Source organism: Dermacentor albipictus, chromosome 5 (genome assembly GCF_038994185.2).
Source record: "Dermacentor albipictus isolate Rhodes 1998 colony chromosome 5, USDA_Dalb.pri_finalv2, whole genome shotgun sequence".
Taxonomy (NCBI): Eukaryota; Metazoa; Arthropoda; class Arachnida; order Ixodida; family Ixodidae; genus Dermacentor; species Dermacentor albipictus.
The window spans coordinates 88,326,754-88,345,566 of NC_091825.1; the positions used below are offsets into that span (position 1 = coordinate 88,326,754).

The 18,813-nt window shown below is 45.4% G+C and overlaps 1 protein-coding gene across 3 annotated transcripts in view; it reads left to right on the plus strand.

The window, feature by feature from the left end:
• LOC135906851 (sodium-coupled monocarboxylate transporter 1-like) overlaps positions 1-18,813 on the plus strand; it is an 80,300-nt gene that overhangs the window by 23,758 nt on the left and 37,729 nt on the right. For all 3 annotated transcript variants that reach the window (XM_070538526.1, XM_065438457.2, XM_065438458.2), the window contains 5 exons: positions 3,242-3,310; positions 4,325-4,376; positions 7,970-8,037; positions 8,435-8,515; positions 9,313-9,386. In XM_070538526.1, the coding sequence (XP_070394627.1) occupies positions 3,242-3,310; positions 4,325-4,376; positions 7,970-8,037; positions 8,435-8,515; positions 9,313-9,386 (344 nt within the window). The remainder of the gene's footprint in view (positions 1-3,241; positions 3,311-4,324; positions 4,377-7,969; positions 8,038-8,434; positions 8,516-9,312; positions 9,387-18,813) is intronic.

Here is an 18,813-nt window from a genome sequence, read left to right on the forward strand (position 1 = left end):
GATAAATATTTAGCAAATTATACTGAAAACGTGTATAGTATTTTTCATATTTGGTTTTCTTTCGCCATACATTTAAGACCACCAGAGCTTCATTCAGATCTGTAACATTGTGAACAAGGTATCACTACAAAATTCCTCATGAGCATATTTCAGATGTTTCTTAGCGTTTGTAATGCACTTAGTTTGTTCTACCATTATTTTGGCATAAATGACCTGTTTCCAAGAGAATAACAACAAATAGCACTAAGTTTTTTTTTCTGTCGAGAAAAAGTAAATGAAGAAGAAGCATGTGTCAATCGGCGGTTGATCGTCAGTAGCGTTTGGGCAAGGACAGAGTGATGATACACAAAGGTATTATTGAACGCGTAGCTGCGGGACATGGAGAAATATATTCTAAAAGCAACGCAAGTTGTCTACATTCAATGCATTAAGGCAACCTGCTCAGAACAATTATCTTTTGAATGGTTTTCAAGACCTTTCTCTTGTACGCTGAATTGAACTTACGAGCTTTCTTTACCAGAGCCCATAGGCTCAGTTTCGTGCGACTTGTATGAAGCATAGGACAGGTGTCAGAGTTATGTTACGAGTTGAATCACTGGCTGGAGGTCATCCGCCGTGAGAATTTCGACGTCGACACTACAAGGAGGTGAAGGCATTTCAACTTTTCTAGAACACTCGTCTCTGGCACAATATCCTTTCTTTGCTTATTAAGACTATTCGCAGCTCTGCCGAAAAGAGCCTTTCCCCCAGCTTCTCAGCACAGACACACGCACACACTTTTGCTATACTACAGAAACCAATGAAGTCAAGAGTGTCTACCAACATTAGTACCAGCATGACTTATTGAAGTAAGCTCAAGAAAATTCTAGCATCCCAGGATCCGTGTATAGTAGCTATGCAATAATTTTTAAACAACAGGGTGCAAGTGTTGGAACAACGACTGTCTGCACAAAGAAATACCCTGCACGATATTTATGCAAATATTAAAATGTGCTGAAATATTTTGTAAAGGTAGCCTAATCGGAGACCGCCCTAAGAAGTACAGGAATTACAAAAAATAATGAAATACCAGTAAGAAAACCTAATTTTCAAGCTTCTCGAGCTTTGTTTTTGCAGCGCGCTTTCTCTCACGTTGTTTTTTGAGGCCCAGATTGATGTCATTTATGTGCAGCATAAGCCACGCATAGCAGAACTGCTGCAGCAGGTCAGTGCGACACTTAATAGAGCAAGCTATTTCTTATAGTAGACTGCTGTTTAGCTTATATTTCAGTACAGCAGTCACACCGCACAAGTGCGCAACCATGCCAAAGTGCTTCAGAAAGCACTTCTCCATGTCCTTCCGTTCCTCTTGCGATATTGGAGTGCCACCTGGCTCCGCAAGAGTTGGTATAACTCTGGGCTCACATGATAAATAAACTTCTCTAGTGCTTTCTCTTTGGGTAATCTTTCCGCATGCTTTTAACTTCGCTGACTTGCGATACCTTTGCTTGTAGTTCTTCAGTCGGTTGATGACGCCTGCGGTCTCTGTTGATTATACTTCCCGCTTTTGGCCTCGATGCGGCGGTATAGAACACGTAAAGATATCATTAGAACATCTTGTTGGGCTAGTTGGCAAATTTTTGTCAAGGTTGCACGTTGTGGTGCAAAACAACACTACAGACAGGTACACGGGGCAAGCGCAGCGTGCTGTCTATGCTTGAGTGTCATGTTCCATGGTAAAGCGAATTCCATTGGCGAAAAATGCGTGCCACATGACATCGCTTCATAGTTACGGAAACACGACATGAAAAACCCGTCCATTATCACATTTCTAGTGAATGTGACAAAAAACATATCTGTTTTCGAAAAATAGTACTTTCAATACATGCAGGTCAGTTCTGATTATTTTTGGTTGCAGGATTTCAAGTAGAAATATCCCTCTGAAATTGAATAAGCAAAGCTTTAGCGCGGCTGTATACTTATGTAACATATTAAGTATAGCTGGCTTCTCAATAGCTGGCTGAGAATGTTGTCCTTCTAGGCACAGGTTGAAAAGTGAAGCGCACTTCGGCCGTCACGTAGGTCACTCGAACTTCTTGTCATTCAAAATGCAAACGGTTATTCCTACGCAATTGATTTTTTTTTCTTTACGGCTTCTGGTGTGTTCATGAACATTTAAAGGTGATAATGTCACAAAATCTGGTCACCGGAATGCTCTCCAGCGTAATTAGTTTGTGCAGCAAGCATTCAAATACCTTAGGCAAATATAAATTGCAAGTTTCTTACGCGTGAAAAAGAAATGAAGAGCAACCGCTAACACATACATAAGCGAAATTTCCGTCTGCACGTCAGCTAGCATCAATCGGCCCCGGTGCAGCTATCAACAAGGAGCTTCAGTTTCTTACAACACCGCAGAAAAATGCGCCGCGCCAAATCAAAACAGATATTTACTTGAAAAGAACCGCGAGAGATCTTTCGTTTCGCACTATAGCTGTTTTGATAAGGACAGCGTTTATTTATTCATAACTACAGCAGAAAAAGTGTGCTTATCCCTAGTCAGCTGGGAAACGGGAGAATTTCTCCCTGCTTTTCCTCCCCGAGTCGCCACACCACACAGCCGCGCAGCACCCACCTTGTGCCCTTTCCTCAGTTTTTCCGACATTGCTGGAACGCTCGCGGGCACAAAAGGAATTATTTTTAACTGCAGAGCATTGAAAAAAACGTGCACGTGCAACGAGAGCGGCAGGAGCAGACGAAGAGATTGACAGCCGAAGCGATAAGAGCGAAAGAGCCGCCCGTTGATGCAACAAATGAAGCAACTAAATAAAGATATGACATCGAAAATTGTATCACTTTACTTTATTGCCATGTAGGTTGAAAAGATAGAGATGTGTAAAAGTTATTGAATTGAACCCACTGCTTTCATTCATTTATCACAATGACATGTTTCTAAATTCGTACTTCTATAAGATTTCTTAAACCAGCCCAATCCTTGGCCAACGTGGCCCCTCCCCCTATGAGCGGGTATATAGGTTCCACTACCTTTAGGTCTTCGTCACCACCAACACCATCACCATCATCATAATCACGATAATAATTCAAAGCAGTCTTGGTTGCTTCGTGCTACTCTGTAAATAATTTGCAAATACATTATCCCTTACGTCGCAGCCTGTGACAATATAAGGAGAAATAACTGGCTGCTCATTAATATGTACAAGTTGCATTTTGAGCGAAAATTTACGAGAGAACATGTCTGTTTCAGTATTTGGAGAAGAGGTTCATGTCTACTGCTGTAAGAAACATCGCGTCAGCCGTCTTTATTGTGCAAACGGTAAGTGCCCTTTCGTTCGCCGCTCTTTGACAGCAAGTCTTGCAGTCGATACTGTACCATTTGTATTGCTCTCACGTGCAGTTCTGCACAAAAATAGAAGATGCCACCTCTTTCGATTACCGTACTATAGAATGCACGTGGTCGCCACTTCATGACGCTGTTGTTTTGTAGTCGCTTTTAGTTTGCGGATGCCTTTTACAAGAATGCTCCAAATAGTCCAGCACCAAGGCTTAGGACAACTACAAACATCGAATGAGCTCGGCGGTAGATGAAATATTTTCACTAACCGAGCCTAAGTATTGCTCTCAGGTGCAAATTCAGGTGCTTGTGAAGGCAAATCGCGTCGATGTATGCACATGCTCACATTCTATGTATCGAAAGAAAAAAAAAAGAACTAGCTGCTGCAATCAACGCAGCACAAGGGCAGTTCAACTTCTTGATGTACCTTCTATAGCATATTACGGGGCACAAATACAAAGCAACCGCTCAAGGTATCCTTAATCATTCGAATTTATTTTTGATGATTCGGGTAGCCGGCCCTTCGGCGGCCTCTTTTTCCGTTAACTCCTTCCTTAATAAAAAGCAAGGAAGTCTACAACTAAGGCGCACAACAGTTCGTTTGTGTTGTCTTTACTGTGCAGCTATATATTTGTTTCTTGCGCAATATTCATATGTAGCCATATGTCAACTCGCCCCAGCAGTATGCCATATAAAGTTCCCGATTTTCGCTCTACTGCCTCAAGCTCATTTGACTACTCGCTTTACGTTACAGTATCTTCAGAAGTTGTGCATCATACGAGTAAATCGTTGCGGTCTATTCAGTACACGCAAATCTGCTTAATGGTAGGATGTATAGCTTTCGATTATGAAGGAACACGAGAAGCACAAGCTACGACATTTACACGTTTGTTTCATTCGACCCTTAGTTTGCGATGTTTTATTGTGCTGACGTTTGCCCATCTATTGTCACGTCGCACACTCAAACGATGCAGACGATTCATTCTTCTTTTTCAGCTCCTTTACATGGGCGTTGTGCTCTACGGGCCATCCTTGGCTCTTGGATCTGGTAAGAATATTTGATAACTCTTTTTTTTGTATACGCAGACTGCACCTGCATTCTCTACGTACATTAAAAACACTCACATGTGAACTTACACTTAGTGTTCCAAACAATATAGTCCCCATTAGACAGCCGAAGAGAAATTGTTCTGACAGCGTCTACTTTTATCCTCCTAATCTTTTTAAATTTTCCTGCTGAAATGGTTATTTATTAAAACTACCTGTCAATAGCGAACAGTCAGTGGAGTTGTAGCAAAGCGCAAAGGACATACTTTTTTCCTTCACATTCACGTTATTGCTATTCATACTAGAAGAAATTTCCACCCTTTAAATATTACACCACTGTACGCCAGGACTCATAAGTTTAGACTCACAACTTTCTTCGAATCATCCAAATCTGGAACTGGTTGCCCCTTTACATTCACAACTTGCTGTTTACAGAGTTTGTTGCTGCAATCGACGGTTGCTTACATTGTGCTTCTTAGGACTTCTCTTTTTATTATTGTGCATTATCTGTATTTCATGTTCTGTATCCTCGATGGTTTTCGTACCCCACTCCTGCGATAACCCTTTTACAGTAGTAGCAGTATGTATATATACACAAATAAATAAATAAATATTAAATGAATAAATAATTAATTGTATAATTAATTATTAATTAATTAATATAATTAATAAGTGTTATCTCTCCTGTCCAAGACGGTCCCTCGAATAAAAGCTAGCCCCTCAGTTCCACTTACGTTTCTCGCTTATTGCATGAACTACAGCTGCCCTTAACTTAACACACTGCCGCCTTCCCACACCAGCACTGTAGGGCCATAATATGTACGAGATGGTGCGTGGAATCAGGAAATGAGTAATGGTGCCAGCGATAATGCTCGCAAATGTAATTCTAAGCTCAAAGTTGGATATCTTGTCGGGGTTGGAAGTTAACCAAAGATCGGTAGGCCGGTTGGCTTTGGGAGCCAACGGTAAAACCACATGTGAGGCAGTGCAGGTTCACATGGGTTTGGCCTCTTTTGAAGTCAGAGAAGCACAGAGCAAAATCAGCTTTGAAGAAAGCCTCAGGAACGTGGATGACAATAAATGGGCGGCTAAAGTGCAGAGGTATCTGTGCCTGAAAAGCGGGGACATAGAGTGAAGGAAGAGGTCAAGAAAGTTGACAACCAAGTACAGGATAATTAAAACTGTAAATAGACAACCAGGATTCATCACAAAAGAAATTGAGAGAAACAGTGTCAGTAAATTAGATGCAAAGAATGGAAACAAAAGAGACCAAGGAGATTTACAAGAATGAGAAGAAAGAAATTAGAAAGAAAAACCTGCACGATAACACCAAAGCCAGTGCCTTGCTATCTGAGGCTCGAGCCGGTCGCCTAAGGACCAAAACATACCGGAGCAAATATTCGGGACTAGATGAGACATGTGTATGCGTAAGCAAGGTGCGGAGTCTACCCAGCACGTTCCCCGTGAAATGCGAAAGGAATCACCAAGTGAAAGCCGCAGGTAATGTACACCTTCACGAAGCACTTGGGTTTAAAGCGGACGGAAGCGTCAACCCGTCAGCAGTCGAGACAAGCAAGAGACGTTTAGAGTATTGGTGGGAAAAAAAGAAGCACGGAAGAGATTGATACGACCGGATCTCTTGCAGTCACAGGTACCGTACAAGGCAGATTTTGAAGTAAAACAAAAGATTAAGCAGATGTACACGAAAATGCTATTAAGGAACATGTGTAGCATGCCTGAATGAATCAATCAGGCTAGGTGACTATTTGTCACCGCCCCGCTTCATAGGGGATGCCGTTAAATCATCATCGCCAGACATCACAAGTAGGCGTTAGTCGCGTTGCCCAACTTCGTTTTCACGCACCTTTAGTACTTCTTAATTTCTAGCATGCACGTTGATTATACGTAGATACTTATCGCGCTCTTGTAGAAGTATTTCTTGTAGATTCTTCTGAAGTTTTGGGCAGAAATATGGCCCAATAACTTTACGTCTTGACAAGTATCGAAACCTGTTCAGTACTAAATAAAGCATGCGGCCCGGTATTGTAAAGATGACCGTTTCAGACTATTCCGAGAGCCGATCATGTACAGTGAGCCAGTTCTCAAGTTGTAGACACGGCTATATTTTTGTAAGGTAAGCTTTATTATAGAGTTTAAAGGTAACTGGCATTCGTAACAACACTGCCGAGCCCAGTTTCCACTTTGATTATTGTGATTCTCCAGGGTTGTCACAACGCGTTTTATCTTCACCCTGGAGTGATCTAATTGATAATTGCATTTTTCTTCGCCTAATAATAAATGAAATAAGGTTCTACTTTAACGGTTCTTTAAGTTAAGAGATTTGTAATAATCACTGGCTAAACGCTCGGCAACGCCCGTCGAAATTTACCAGGATTTCCTACGTGAAGAAATCACGCCTAAAAGCGGAGCGTACCACTGTGTCCCGTGTGGCCATCATAAAGGACGCGCGATACAGAGTATGACAACGGGGAAGCGCTTCCATGGCCAGTAAATGCCAGCGTTCCGCCGTGACCTGCTTGCTTCGGGGTTTCTGTCTGCCAGTTATCCTAACAGCAGAGGCCACGGCTGTCGGCACTACCGTGATGGCGCCAAGGCAACAAAACCGCGCGCGTTATTTTAAAACACCGTGCACCCGACATCGAAAACGGCACGCTCCGGCACATCTCGGAAGGCATTCGCATTTGTCCTCATTTGCCTGCAGAGTGGTTCATGTACGTCACATGAGGCGTACAGTTTGCACAATGCCTGGCTCGGTCGGAAAATATAATTGTGCCTGTATACATTCAACTCACTCACTCGCTCGCTCGCTCACTCGCTCACTCACTCACTCACTCACTCACTCACTCACTCACTCACTCACTCACTCACTCACTCACTCACTCACTCACTCACTCACTCACTCACTCACTCACTCACTCACTCACTCACTCACTCACTCACTCACTCACTCACTCACTCACTCACCCATTCAGTGAAACAGCCCATTGTTGTCACAGAGAAGACGCGAGATATAATTTCAAGGAAACCAAAAGTGTGTCGCTACGTAGGTTCAAAGAAGGCGACAAATGCGAAAGAGAGGGAGAAAGTTCTTCGAAGACGGGTGCTGACACTGCGCTGCATGTCCAGTATTGGCATGCAGTTAGCTCAATGCGGCATGAGTTACACAATTTGGGAATCGTTAAAGCATGAAATGGCATGAATCTATGCAGTTACGAAGCAAGGCAACTTTCTTTTTCTCGGGCATACTAAGTGAGAGGACAGGAATTCAGTGAGGAATGTCCCGTCATAGACAATATCAACCATGTGAGTCAGCCAATGACGCGTTGGAGAACAGTGCCTTTGTACGTGAGACCACTTGTTGTTCACCCAATTGTTTTTTTTTTAATGAGTGTGTAGGAGAAGGCAAACATCGCATATCAACGGTAGTGCTCACTCAAACGTTCCTTTTTTCGACTAAACACAGGTATTATGTCATGGGTGACTTCACGCTGCCATCCACCTCGTTATGCACTATTTGCGTGAGACATGCGATACGTTTTAGAACAAAGAAATGGAGATCCTTTTGTCTTGCAGTGACAGGCATACCAGTATGGTCCTCCATTCTCCTGAACGGCGTCGTATGCACCTTCTACACCGCCATAGTAAGTATTGTAATGACGCCTTTGCATATGTTTGTTTTTGTGCAGGTTCATGTGCACGTGTTGATGTAGCCGACACATGTATCGTGTACTCTGAAACATTGTAGCATGAGAGCATGCCTATTTCACAGATCATTAGTTATTTCATAAGACTTCAGGACAGCGTAGTGACAAAGGGTAGCGAATCGGGCTGGTCTCATGCGAACCTCATTGACATTCCTTTCTCTTTTCTTCCTTTTTTATCCATCTCTTTGAAGAAGACAGTGTTGTGGAACTTGAAATAGGGAACCAGGGGCGCTCTTTACTTTAGCATGATAAAAAAGCCTCAAACACGCGCGCGTGTGTGTGCGTTCGTTTTCGGTGAAAGGGTTGGGCATGAGGGCAGTCACGTTACACGCAGGGAGGAATCAAAGCGGTCGTGTGGACGGACGTGGTTCAGATGATTCTCATTTACGTCGGCTACATCATGGTGATCGCATCGGTAAGTTTCGCAGTGCCACTGTGTCATCCCAAGATACGTCGGCCCAAATAAATTTACAGACATCGCGCGCACTGTGGCGGATAACTGTATAAGTACCACTGACGCTAGCCTGTTTCCAGTTTGTGGCAGCCACACTCTAGGCTCGATGCAGAACCTCGCTTCTCTGCGTAATGCGGAGACGAGTAAGCAGAGAAAAGCCTCATTCTATTCCTCGACAAAAGTGCACGGACAAACGCGAAATCAACGTGCTCATCGAACATTTTTACTTCAGCAATTATAGTTCGGTATTTTTAGGAATCTTGACGATTCAGCTGTGTGTCATTTATTACTTAAGCTGCAGCAAACATTCTCCCATGAAATTCATGCAAAGTCTCAGGGAAAAACCATACTGTGTGATAAAGCCTAGGCAATTGTTGTGTTCCTTCCGCATGGCCGGAAACTATTTCGCTCCAAGTCTTCCTTCGCACAATACGGTCTTAATGATCTTTCGCTTTGCCTTAGGTTTATTCCAGCAGCCATTGAAACCACTTCCGTCACCTTAAATTTGAGGCCGTCGGTCAATTCTTAATGCTCTAAGGGAAATAGAAAATCACGCCAGATTATGAGTGGGCTTGGTACCTTTCGGAAGAGGGCCATCCTTTAGGATACGACGGCACTCCCGTTAGAATGTGGTCTAAATATTGGAATACGCGAACGGGGCACAGTTTTCATTTCAACAGTGTGCGCGACGAACCACACGACGATGCAAAGTTTTGCCGAAGTGTTAATGTTCTGATTGTTCTCTCTTATTCGCGCAGGGCATGTACCACTTGGGAGGCATCGGCAACATGTGGCACATCGCCGGCGAAGGAGGCCGGCTTATTTTCTTCAAGTAAGATATACAAAAGGACTGTAGGGCTGTCGAGGCACGAGAAAAGTAAGAGGCACCAAGCAGTTTATTCCTTTCGTCAGTTGCAACCATATGAAAGCCCACAGAAAATGAAGCCAAGGAAAGTACACGGGAGATTTACTGTTCTCTATTAAATGAAACAACCGCCGCGATTGCACAGTGCCTGACATTGTGCTGCTCAACAGTCGAGAAGACGAGGGTTCGATGCACGGCGTTGGCAGCAGCGCTTCCCTAAGCGCGATATGCAAAAGAACGCTCGTGCACTCAGATTCGGTGCACGTTAAAGAATCCCAAATGGTCAAAATCAATCCGAGCACCTCTACTGCGACGCTGAATTGAAATTCTCGCGTTTTACGCGCCAAACACCACGATTTGATTATTAGGCACGCCGTAGTGGGGGACGACTCCGGATTGAATTTGACCACGAAGGGAACTTTGACGTGTCCCCCAATGCATGGGACATGGGCATTTTTTTGCACTTAGCCTGCATCAAAATGGGCTGCCGTGGGCGGGAGTCGATCCCGCGACCTCGTATATTTGGCAGCGCAACACCATAGCCGCTCAGGCACCGTGGTGAGTCTATGTAGTGCGATCTATTACATAGCCTCTAAGTTTTTAACCCGATCGATCAAGCAGTTAAATATTATTTGAAATAGACACATAATGGAGGCAAGGAAAATGAAAGTTTATGGAAAGACATTACAGGCGCGATTTTCCATCGGTGAGCTACCTCTTGACTGAAAGCTCATCTTAACGTCTTAAAGCACCCGTGATTTTAGAGTAAGTCCTTTCAAAGAAGCAAGAGCCCTCGCCTAGAGGGCCAATTCTCTACCGGCTTAAGTATGTGGCACGAAGAATACCTCGGCATACAGAAGAGATGAAAGCAAGAGAGAGAGAGAAAACATTTATTCATCATCAGTTTGGGCGACTTCCTCGCAGGGTGGAGCCTTTAGTTCAGGGCCCCAATGGCTCGCGCCACTCCGCGTGCCCGCCGGATCAGCCGTCGCTGCTCTTGCGGGTCTGAGCTGGTCAGCGCAGTCTCCCAGGAGGAAGGGGACGGTGAAGGAATAGGGGAGTAGCCCGGAGGGTGTGGGCACTCCCAGGTGCAATGGTATACTGTGGGCTTTGCTCCACAATAGGGACAGTATGAGGGATATTGTGTGGGGTGGAAGAGGTGAAGATAAAAGAGGCAAGGAAATGAATTAGTTTGCAGCTGTCGCCACGCGACGGCATCTTCTCGATTGAGGGAATTATGTGATGGAGGGTAGTGGCTCCTGGTATCTCTGTAATATTGTAGAGTTTCAGTGTAGTTCAGTGGTTCTGTCGGTGCGTCGTCTGGGTTGGACAGCCCTTCCAATGGCGCCCGGTTAGCGAGCTCTCGGGCTACCGCATTAGCGCGTTCATTACCATGGAGAGAGGCGTGTCCAGATGTCCAGACGATACGCACCCTGTGTAACGCTGAGGCGTGTAATGATGCAAGGATGCGGTGTGTGTAGGGTGTCACCCTCCCTTGTGCCAAAGTCCTGCAAGCGGTCTGAGAATCAGTGACCACTGTGATAGGTCCTTCCGGCGCCGGCATGGTTGAAGCGTGCACGATGGCTAGGGCAATAGCAGCCTCTTCCGCCGTGCCACTGTCCACAGTGCTGAGCGTGGCCGAAGCTCTCAGAATGTCTGCACTGATGCACCAGATGAAAGCAAGCAACACGGCATCTGTGCTGGCACACATTGTTTTCTCTTCTCGCTCTGCGCGTTGGTTTCTTGGAAAATGGGCTGTTTTCTAGCAAAGTCAGTATCTTTTTGTGGAATTTTTTGTTGATTCTTGAGGTCTTGCGTTGCAAAACCACAGTTTAGGTGGGAGACGCCGCAGGCTCTGGATCCACTTTGACAACCTGGGGTACCCTAACGTGCAGTTAAATTTCATTGTAGAACATTATTTGGCTACCCTAAATAAAGAATTGAAACTGCAACTTCGTGTTCAGCAGAAAAAAAACTCCATTCGTCCGATATTGAACGATTGCGGCGAGTATCCATCATGGTAATGCTTGCTGCGATGTACTCGACCTTAGCATTGGTGCAGCCATTAAAGTGTGATTCCGGGTGTTTAAACCATAATTCCGTGAATGTTTACCATTCAGAAGATGTTTGGCAGAGTATAAGAAGGAATGACGGGTGTGTGTATTTCCGTGCGCGTGGGCCCGTTCGTGCACACGTGCGTGTGGGCTTTGTATGTATCGGTCTATAATGTCCCGTTAAGCTCCCTGAATGATCAGCGATAAATAACAACCACACAAGTCGCTTACCGGCCACAATGGGCAGCGACGTGCAACGTATCTCAGCCGTATCTTCAGCGTTTAATGACGTGAATGCCGCGCGAAGCGCCGAAGTGCGGCAAGGCAGGCGTGTGACTAGCAGAAGACCTACAGAGCTCTCACATCGTGAACTTAAATCAAATCTCTCAAATTGCTACATACACTGTAAGAAATGATGTAGTGAATAACGGAAAACGTTTTCCGGATTTTTTTTTCCCCGAGCATTTCCAAGCCTTTGACCGACAAAACGACGGAACGTCGCCATTTTGTAAGGCGCATACACCACTATATACACGGCAGCGAATCGAATCGCCGTTTTATCAAGAGCAATTCATTATTCTTTTTTTTCGTGTAATATTCATGACTCGCTCATTTTCTCCTTGTTCACGGTGATAGAAACGTCTTGCCGGAGTGACGCCGATAGTTTGTCGAAAGAACATTACCGTTGAAATGACGGCTGGTTTTTACAGTGTACTTCAGTTCGCCTACCATGCCTCGACAGCTCAGGTCATTTTGTTTGTTATTGCCAAAAATGTGCAGAATATGGAATCTGTTTCGTGGGGCACTAGCAGTGAATATAATGCTGACAGAAACTACAGAGTGGTCATCGAGTTGCTTAAATGGCTAGCACCTTCAGCGGGAGACGCCAACTGAAAATAGATCATAAATAAGTTAATGTTCTTACAGCTTAAGTGACTCAAACAAGGTCATCAATGTACACTCCGCCGTCCCTCTATCTCACGGCAGTTACCACAAAGAACAGCTCTTCTTTTGGCGTTTTTTATTTGCAGCGCCCACCTTAACTATGACGCATGTTTCTCCTTTTTTTCCTTTTTTTCCCCCGGATTAAGCAAATGACACACCCACCCCAATATATGAATATACGTGTTTGCTACAAACGCACCCACACAAAACTCACATTTTGCGACAAAATCAAGGAATTACCCTCCATGGTTGCGGAGTGGCTGTGGTGTCGGTCTACTAAACATGAGGTCGCGGGAAAGAATCGGGGCCACGGCGGCTGCATTTCGATGGGAACGAAATGCGAAAACCCTCTAGTACTCAGATTTCGGTTCTCGTTAAATAACCCCAGATCGACTAAATTATTCCGGAGTCCCCCACTACGGCGTGCCTCATAATCGCAGATCGTGGTTCTGGCACGTAAAATCCCATAATTAAAAAAAAATAAAGCAAAGAATTGCAAGTGGTGAAGATTCTAGAGCAACGTTGGCCATGCAATTAGATGCGTGCAGTGCCAACATTTGTGTCACGAACGTAGAAGCAGGTAGACGGAGTTTCGGCGACGGCGGTAAACTTCACCAGGCTCAGAGCGCATGCGCAGCGGTCATGTTCGCGCCATGAAAACAGTAGCATCGACACTTTCCCACTGTACTTAAGTTCATGGCAACACTGAGGGGAATGCCGCGAAGAGAGTACATCGTTGAATTACAGGGCGAAGTTCCGGGAAGGCGTGCGCACAGCCTCGCTCCCTATTGTACATTTTGTTGTTACTGTGGAAGGCGGCGTGAAGATGTAGCCACCGTTGCCGCAGTTTACTTAGGCCCGCCAGCCATGTTGCACCGGGACCTCGGGAGCGGCCGCCACCGCGGCCTCTTTGGTCGAGGCCGCTACCGCGTTCTAGACTCGCGCTACCTGCGCTTGAGCCCATCTCCTTGTTCGCCTGCTTTGGATGCGACAGTCGCGCCGCTACGTTCTCCCCTCTTGAGGGTAAAGCGGGTTTGGCATGGTACAAACACAACAATTTTCTGAACATATATAATTGTGCTTCTGCAGCCCGCTTAATGGCCACTGCTACCGACATGCTTTGCGGCAGCTGGGGCACAAAGAATTTTATCTTACTTGATCGACACTCTTTTTTTTTTTTTCGAGCCTTGCTGAAACTTGTCTTCTCCTAGTAGCCTTACTCCCTAATAGGCCGTCACTGAATTCGCTCCGACATCCGGAAACGCAGATAGCGCCCCTTCAGCGAGTGCCGCCTTTGTCTTAAGCGCAATAACTCTACTCCAGTGTCCCGCGATAAGTCTCGTATCAAACATTGCCGTGGCAATAAAGAAAAAAGCACGCTTCACGTCGCGATTTCGCTGTAGACGGCGTATATGACGTCTTTCATGCGCCGAGATTCAGGGACAACTGAAAGGACACTTCTGAGGGAGAAACTTTATTCGTTTATTGTTGCTGTCACCATAAGAATGACAAGGCATTATGTACTACTGATGTCTTTGTTGCGCATCAGACCCGACCACATGACTACACCATAATCTGTGGTGTGAAAGTATATTCACCATATTCCACTCCTCATGATTCATGTATACCCGATACGGCGCCTAAAGTACACAAAACAAACGGAGCTATTACATTATCCATTGCCTATAGCGTCTCATTTGAGTTTTTTTCCCCATGAGAGAGAGAGAGAGAGAGAGATAAGTACCAAATAAATGTAGAGATTCACTCATCCTGATTCTTACTTGCAGGCTAACCTGCACGTAAGAAAGGGGATGAGTGACTGCAAGGAAGAAGAAGGCAAATGCGTTAGGAGGTAGGGTTGACGTGCACATTAGTGAGCACAAAATGCCTATAAGTCAGATCTGCTGAGCTAAGGAAACTCACTAGATAGCGCGTAGATTTTAAAGTTGATTGTAAGTGAGGCTATGTACCCAGAATATTCGCCTCTCTACAGGGTCGACAGTCCATCTGGCTGAGCGCGCTTCGAAGAAACTGGAGTCGTAGTTCGAAGCGCGTACAGTGGCAGAGGAGGTGCTCGATGTTCATTTCACAAATTCAGTGGCAGCATATGGGTTGATCGGCCATTCCAATCAGGACGGAGTACAAATACGTATAAGGCTTCAAAATTAAGCTCGTTGGTACATTTCTAAACTTGAATTGTTAGAACCTACAGTGGGAGATGCCAACTTAATATAGCTAGTGAAGAAGTTGAATGTTTCACGAATTCGTGAAGAATACCCCCAGTTTTAAGTGACCCAGTAGTGTAGCATCGTACCGGAAGAGGACCGAAGGTAATTGCAGCTGCAGTGACGGATCAAACAGAACAAACGATGGTTGGAATTCTACGGAGTCTTTCAAAGAGCCAACCTGATGTCACGAGCTATTTCTTCATGCTAATGCAATTATTAAAAAACGGTCTCAGCTTAGGAACTTTACCGGACTGTTCGACAACGAGACGCCTGCTAGGAATGAAGGGTACAGAACCGAAAGATCGCGTTACCGAGCGGCGACACATTGTCACGGCCTTTCGCCGCTAGTCAGTTCTAAAGTTGCAGACCATCGCATCGTCTCCTTACTTCTTTGCCGCGTTCCTGCGCAATGTTTGCATACATTGTTGCCGGATTCTCAAGTTTATTTTGCCCGCATGTCGAGGCCCAATTTCCCTTATTTCCCTCGGTCACGCGCAATGGAATTCCCTTTTGTTTCCTACAAGAACAAATTTTTTTCACAAGACGTTTTTAAATCAGCGAAAAGGTTGTTTGTTTGATCTTACACTTATTTCTCTGAAAAAAAACCGCTTTCCGTGCATATACAATAAAATAAAATTTTTCAAAGCTTACCTAAGTTGAAATCTATGTACGTCAGCCAAGCAGATATCCAAGAGAGATGATTGAGTGTGGCCCATTCCAGTTTGGGGGCGGCCGCCTGGAGTAAAAATAAAAAAATGTTTACAATGTCTTGACGAATTCTTTCTTTTGTAGACCTCAGACATAAAGCACTTAGTGCTTTGTTTTACTTCGTTTTGCGTTGTGTTGCGTTGCGTTGCGTTGCTTTGCTGGGTTGCTTGCTTGTTTAAATTTGAGATTATTTCACTACAGTAATATACGTTGTTCAGAGTCATTGTCCAGAGTCAGTGGGAAATTTCTAATAGGGTGGGAAATATTATGCCGCGGTAAATGTAACTTATTTTTCAATGTAAAACGTCGGAGAGATTCTGGGAGAACCCGTTTACGAAATTTGAACGATGACCTCACCGAGTATCGTTTATCCATGGCAACAGTTCTGCGCCACACGTGTCTAACAAGTGGTCTGACGAATGTGCAATGTTTCGAAGTATTTGAGAACGTTGCCGCGCGCCGTTTTACTGTGTAGCTTTTAATGCGGTAAAACTAGTAGAAAGACAGCTTCCTGCTTGTCTCGTCGGTATTTCTATGCTAAAGTTCTGGCGTTTTACGTGCCAAAACCAAGATACGATTATGAGACACGCCGTAGTGGGTAACTCCAGAATAATTTCGACCACCTAAGGTCGTGCACCCGATGCGCGGTACACGGGCGCTTTTGCATTTCGCCCCCAGCGAAATGTGGCCGCCGTGGCCGGAATTCAATCCCGCGCCCTCGGGCTTAGCGGCGCGACGCGGAAGTCACTACACCGCCAAGGCGGGTCTTTTCTGTGTTCTTCTATGGTGCTTCTTTTATCCCTAAAACGCAGAAAATGTCTCACATCTCAGGAGCCATACCAGTCTAGGGGCAGCGATGCCCTTCTTTCGGAAGTTAAGGATGTATGTCGAGTGAGAGAACGTTCGAGAGCGCGAATGTAATCTTTTATGATAGCCAAATTTCAGATTCCGCACTGTACACCAATATGAAACGGAACGTATGTTCAGTGTTCAAATAAATACTCCTTCAGGCGGGACAATATGAACCTCCCCATTCTCTATCGAACACTAGTATTCGTAATGAATCGGTCTCACGGCACTTGACCAACTTCATCACAAGTGTGAGCAAAACGAAGGGCATCCAACACAAATAGGGTGCCCACGTTGATATCGACGCAACATGTACGCTCCTGTACCAAAAGCGTCACCCACGATTCCGGAGGTTTGCAGGGAGCTTAAATAGAGAAAAGCTAGAGAATAGATGGTGTGTAGGGAGGGTAAGCTTCTTTTCGTGTACAGTCGCGGTCCTGTTTCTTGAGCCCGCGGGCTGCCTCCGAAGTATATAGCGACACCACTGTCGTCTTGATTAGCGTTATCGTTTTACCCACGGCAGGTGAAAGAAAAAAAATATCAGCACCGGCACAGTCCTATGAAAAAGCGGAAGAAGGGTTGTAATCTCTGAGGCAATTATTGTTGCCCTTCTCGAGATGACGAGAACGCGTTTCAGTCTGCCAAAAATTCTAGAAGCGAACGAGCATTGCACGCACAGTCAACGACGCCCGCTATCGTGGAAGTGCGAAAGCGCGATCGTAACTTCCCAACACAAGCCGCGAGCAAGAGGTGTTTGCATTCGGGCTCCCGCACTTCACTGGACAATTGTTTCTCTTTTTCTTTTTTTTTTTTTTTGCTCTCACGTGCGTTGGCCATCACGAGCACATGTGCAGAGATAACGCCGTCCCCACCGCAACCTTTCAGGAAAAGCCTGCCGGAGCAACACTCCTGCCTACTATACTTATAACAATTATGCGGCGACTGTACAACGTCATAACGTGCAAGCGTCCCATTGCATAGCGTTTAAACCTTCTCAGCACGATTGTAACAATCGTCTCGTAAAATTCAGTGTACTCATGTCCCTACGTGTCCGTGTTCAGTGCTGCTGTTCTCACATTTATGAACCTGCCGAGGTCGAAATGTCGAAAAAGCGGTGACCACGTCAGACGAAATCAGCCAGAATATGCGCCGGCCTCAAAGAACGCAAATATTAGTTACTCACAAAGAAAAAGGTTCTCGCTGCTTTTGTAACACTTACTGTCAGCACTATTCTCAGAAAAGTTGTAAACTAAGCCTGTTGGTACATATAACGGGGCAAAGTCAGAGAAAGCGAGCGCAGGAAAACAACAACCATCGGTTTTCAAATAAGTTCTTGTTGCCAGTCTGCTCGTGCTGTGTGACCTTGAAGTCCCCTCGTGGGAGACCTGAACCCTGGTCGTTAAACTTTGCCGGATTTTCAATAAAGTTGTTTCCATTCATCCATTGTGTGGCCTTTCACTGTCTCACACATCGTCCCCAAATATACGGTTTTCAAGGGCGGAAGCATGTGAGGACGTGTTGCGCGTTGTTATACATATATCGTTCCAAGGGGCATCGTGTTGCAAACTAAGTACTCACAAAGCTTTTGTTTTTTGCAAAGTCGTCAATCAAAAGCCTGTCACGCCTTAAACATTCAGGCTACGGATCATATATTGCCAGATATTTATCAGTTTTCGTGATGTCTCCATTCGTTGATAGAAGATACAGCGAAAACTCAGGATGTTTCGGATTACCCTATACAGTATCCGATTTTCAGCTAGCGAAAGTGGACAGACAGGTGCGTTTCTTTCTCTCCTGCTCACCACAGTCTATGAGGTAGACGTGAATGGCCATCGGAAACTAGGACATCTCCGTCGGGCTATGTCAAATATTATGCAAGTATAGGTTCACGCTGCGTTCAGAAACTGCAGCGTAGAAGGAACATTAAGAATTGTTGCCTCTGCCTGGCAAATTCATTCGCTTGGAAGCGATTTTAGACCAGCTCCGCACACCAACAGGTGGCACAGGTGCAGTTTTAACGCGGCACACTGCGCTGTTTGGGTACTCAAGAGGGAAAACAATTTGACAGCCAGCGTTTAATTATCCGAAGTGTGCGTCAAATTCTGTAATTCTGCGAGTCGCCGAGACTTCCGAGCTGATGAACTCCTTACCAACAAGGTGGCGCCCCTATTATAATATCGACCCTCTTCGCTATAAGCCAGGATCCCAACGTCATAGAAACGTTCTTACGCAATAGGTGTTCCTAATGCAATGAAGAAGGGGAGCACAGCCGAAGCACAAGCAGGATCGCCAACCCAGTGCGTGAGACAGTGCCCGGCCTGAACAACTTATCTTCGCTGGGGACCTTCCTGGATTCACGGCCAAGGTCTACTGAACCGCTTTTCAAGTGGTGGAGGTTCTGGGGTCTCCACAACGCTTGTACCCTGGAATTCCGATCTGGCACGCTACCGTCGACTATGCCAGCCGGTGCGGCCCAGCAGACCTCCCTGCCACCGGCCGTTCTTTGCTCCAGCGCTCTTCGTCAAAGAGGCCCCGCTGTATTCAGTAGCAAAGACGACAACGACCACGCTGTTGAGGACTGCCTCACGTGGTACGAGAAGGCGAGCACGC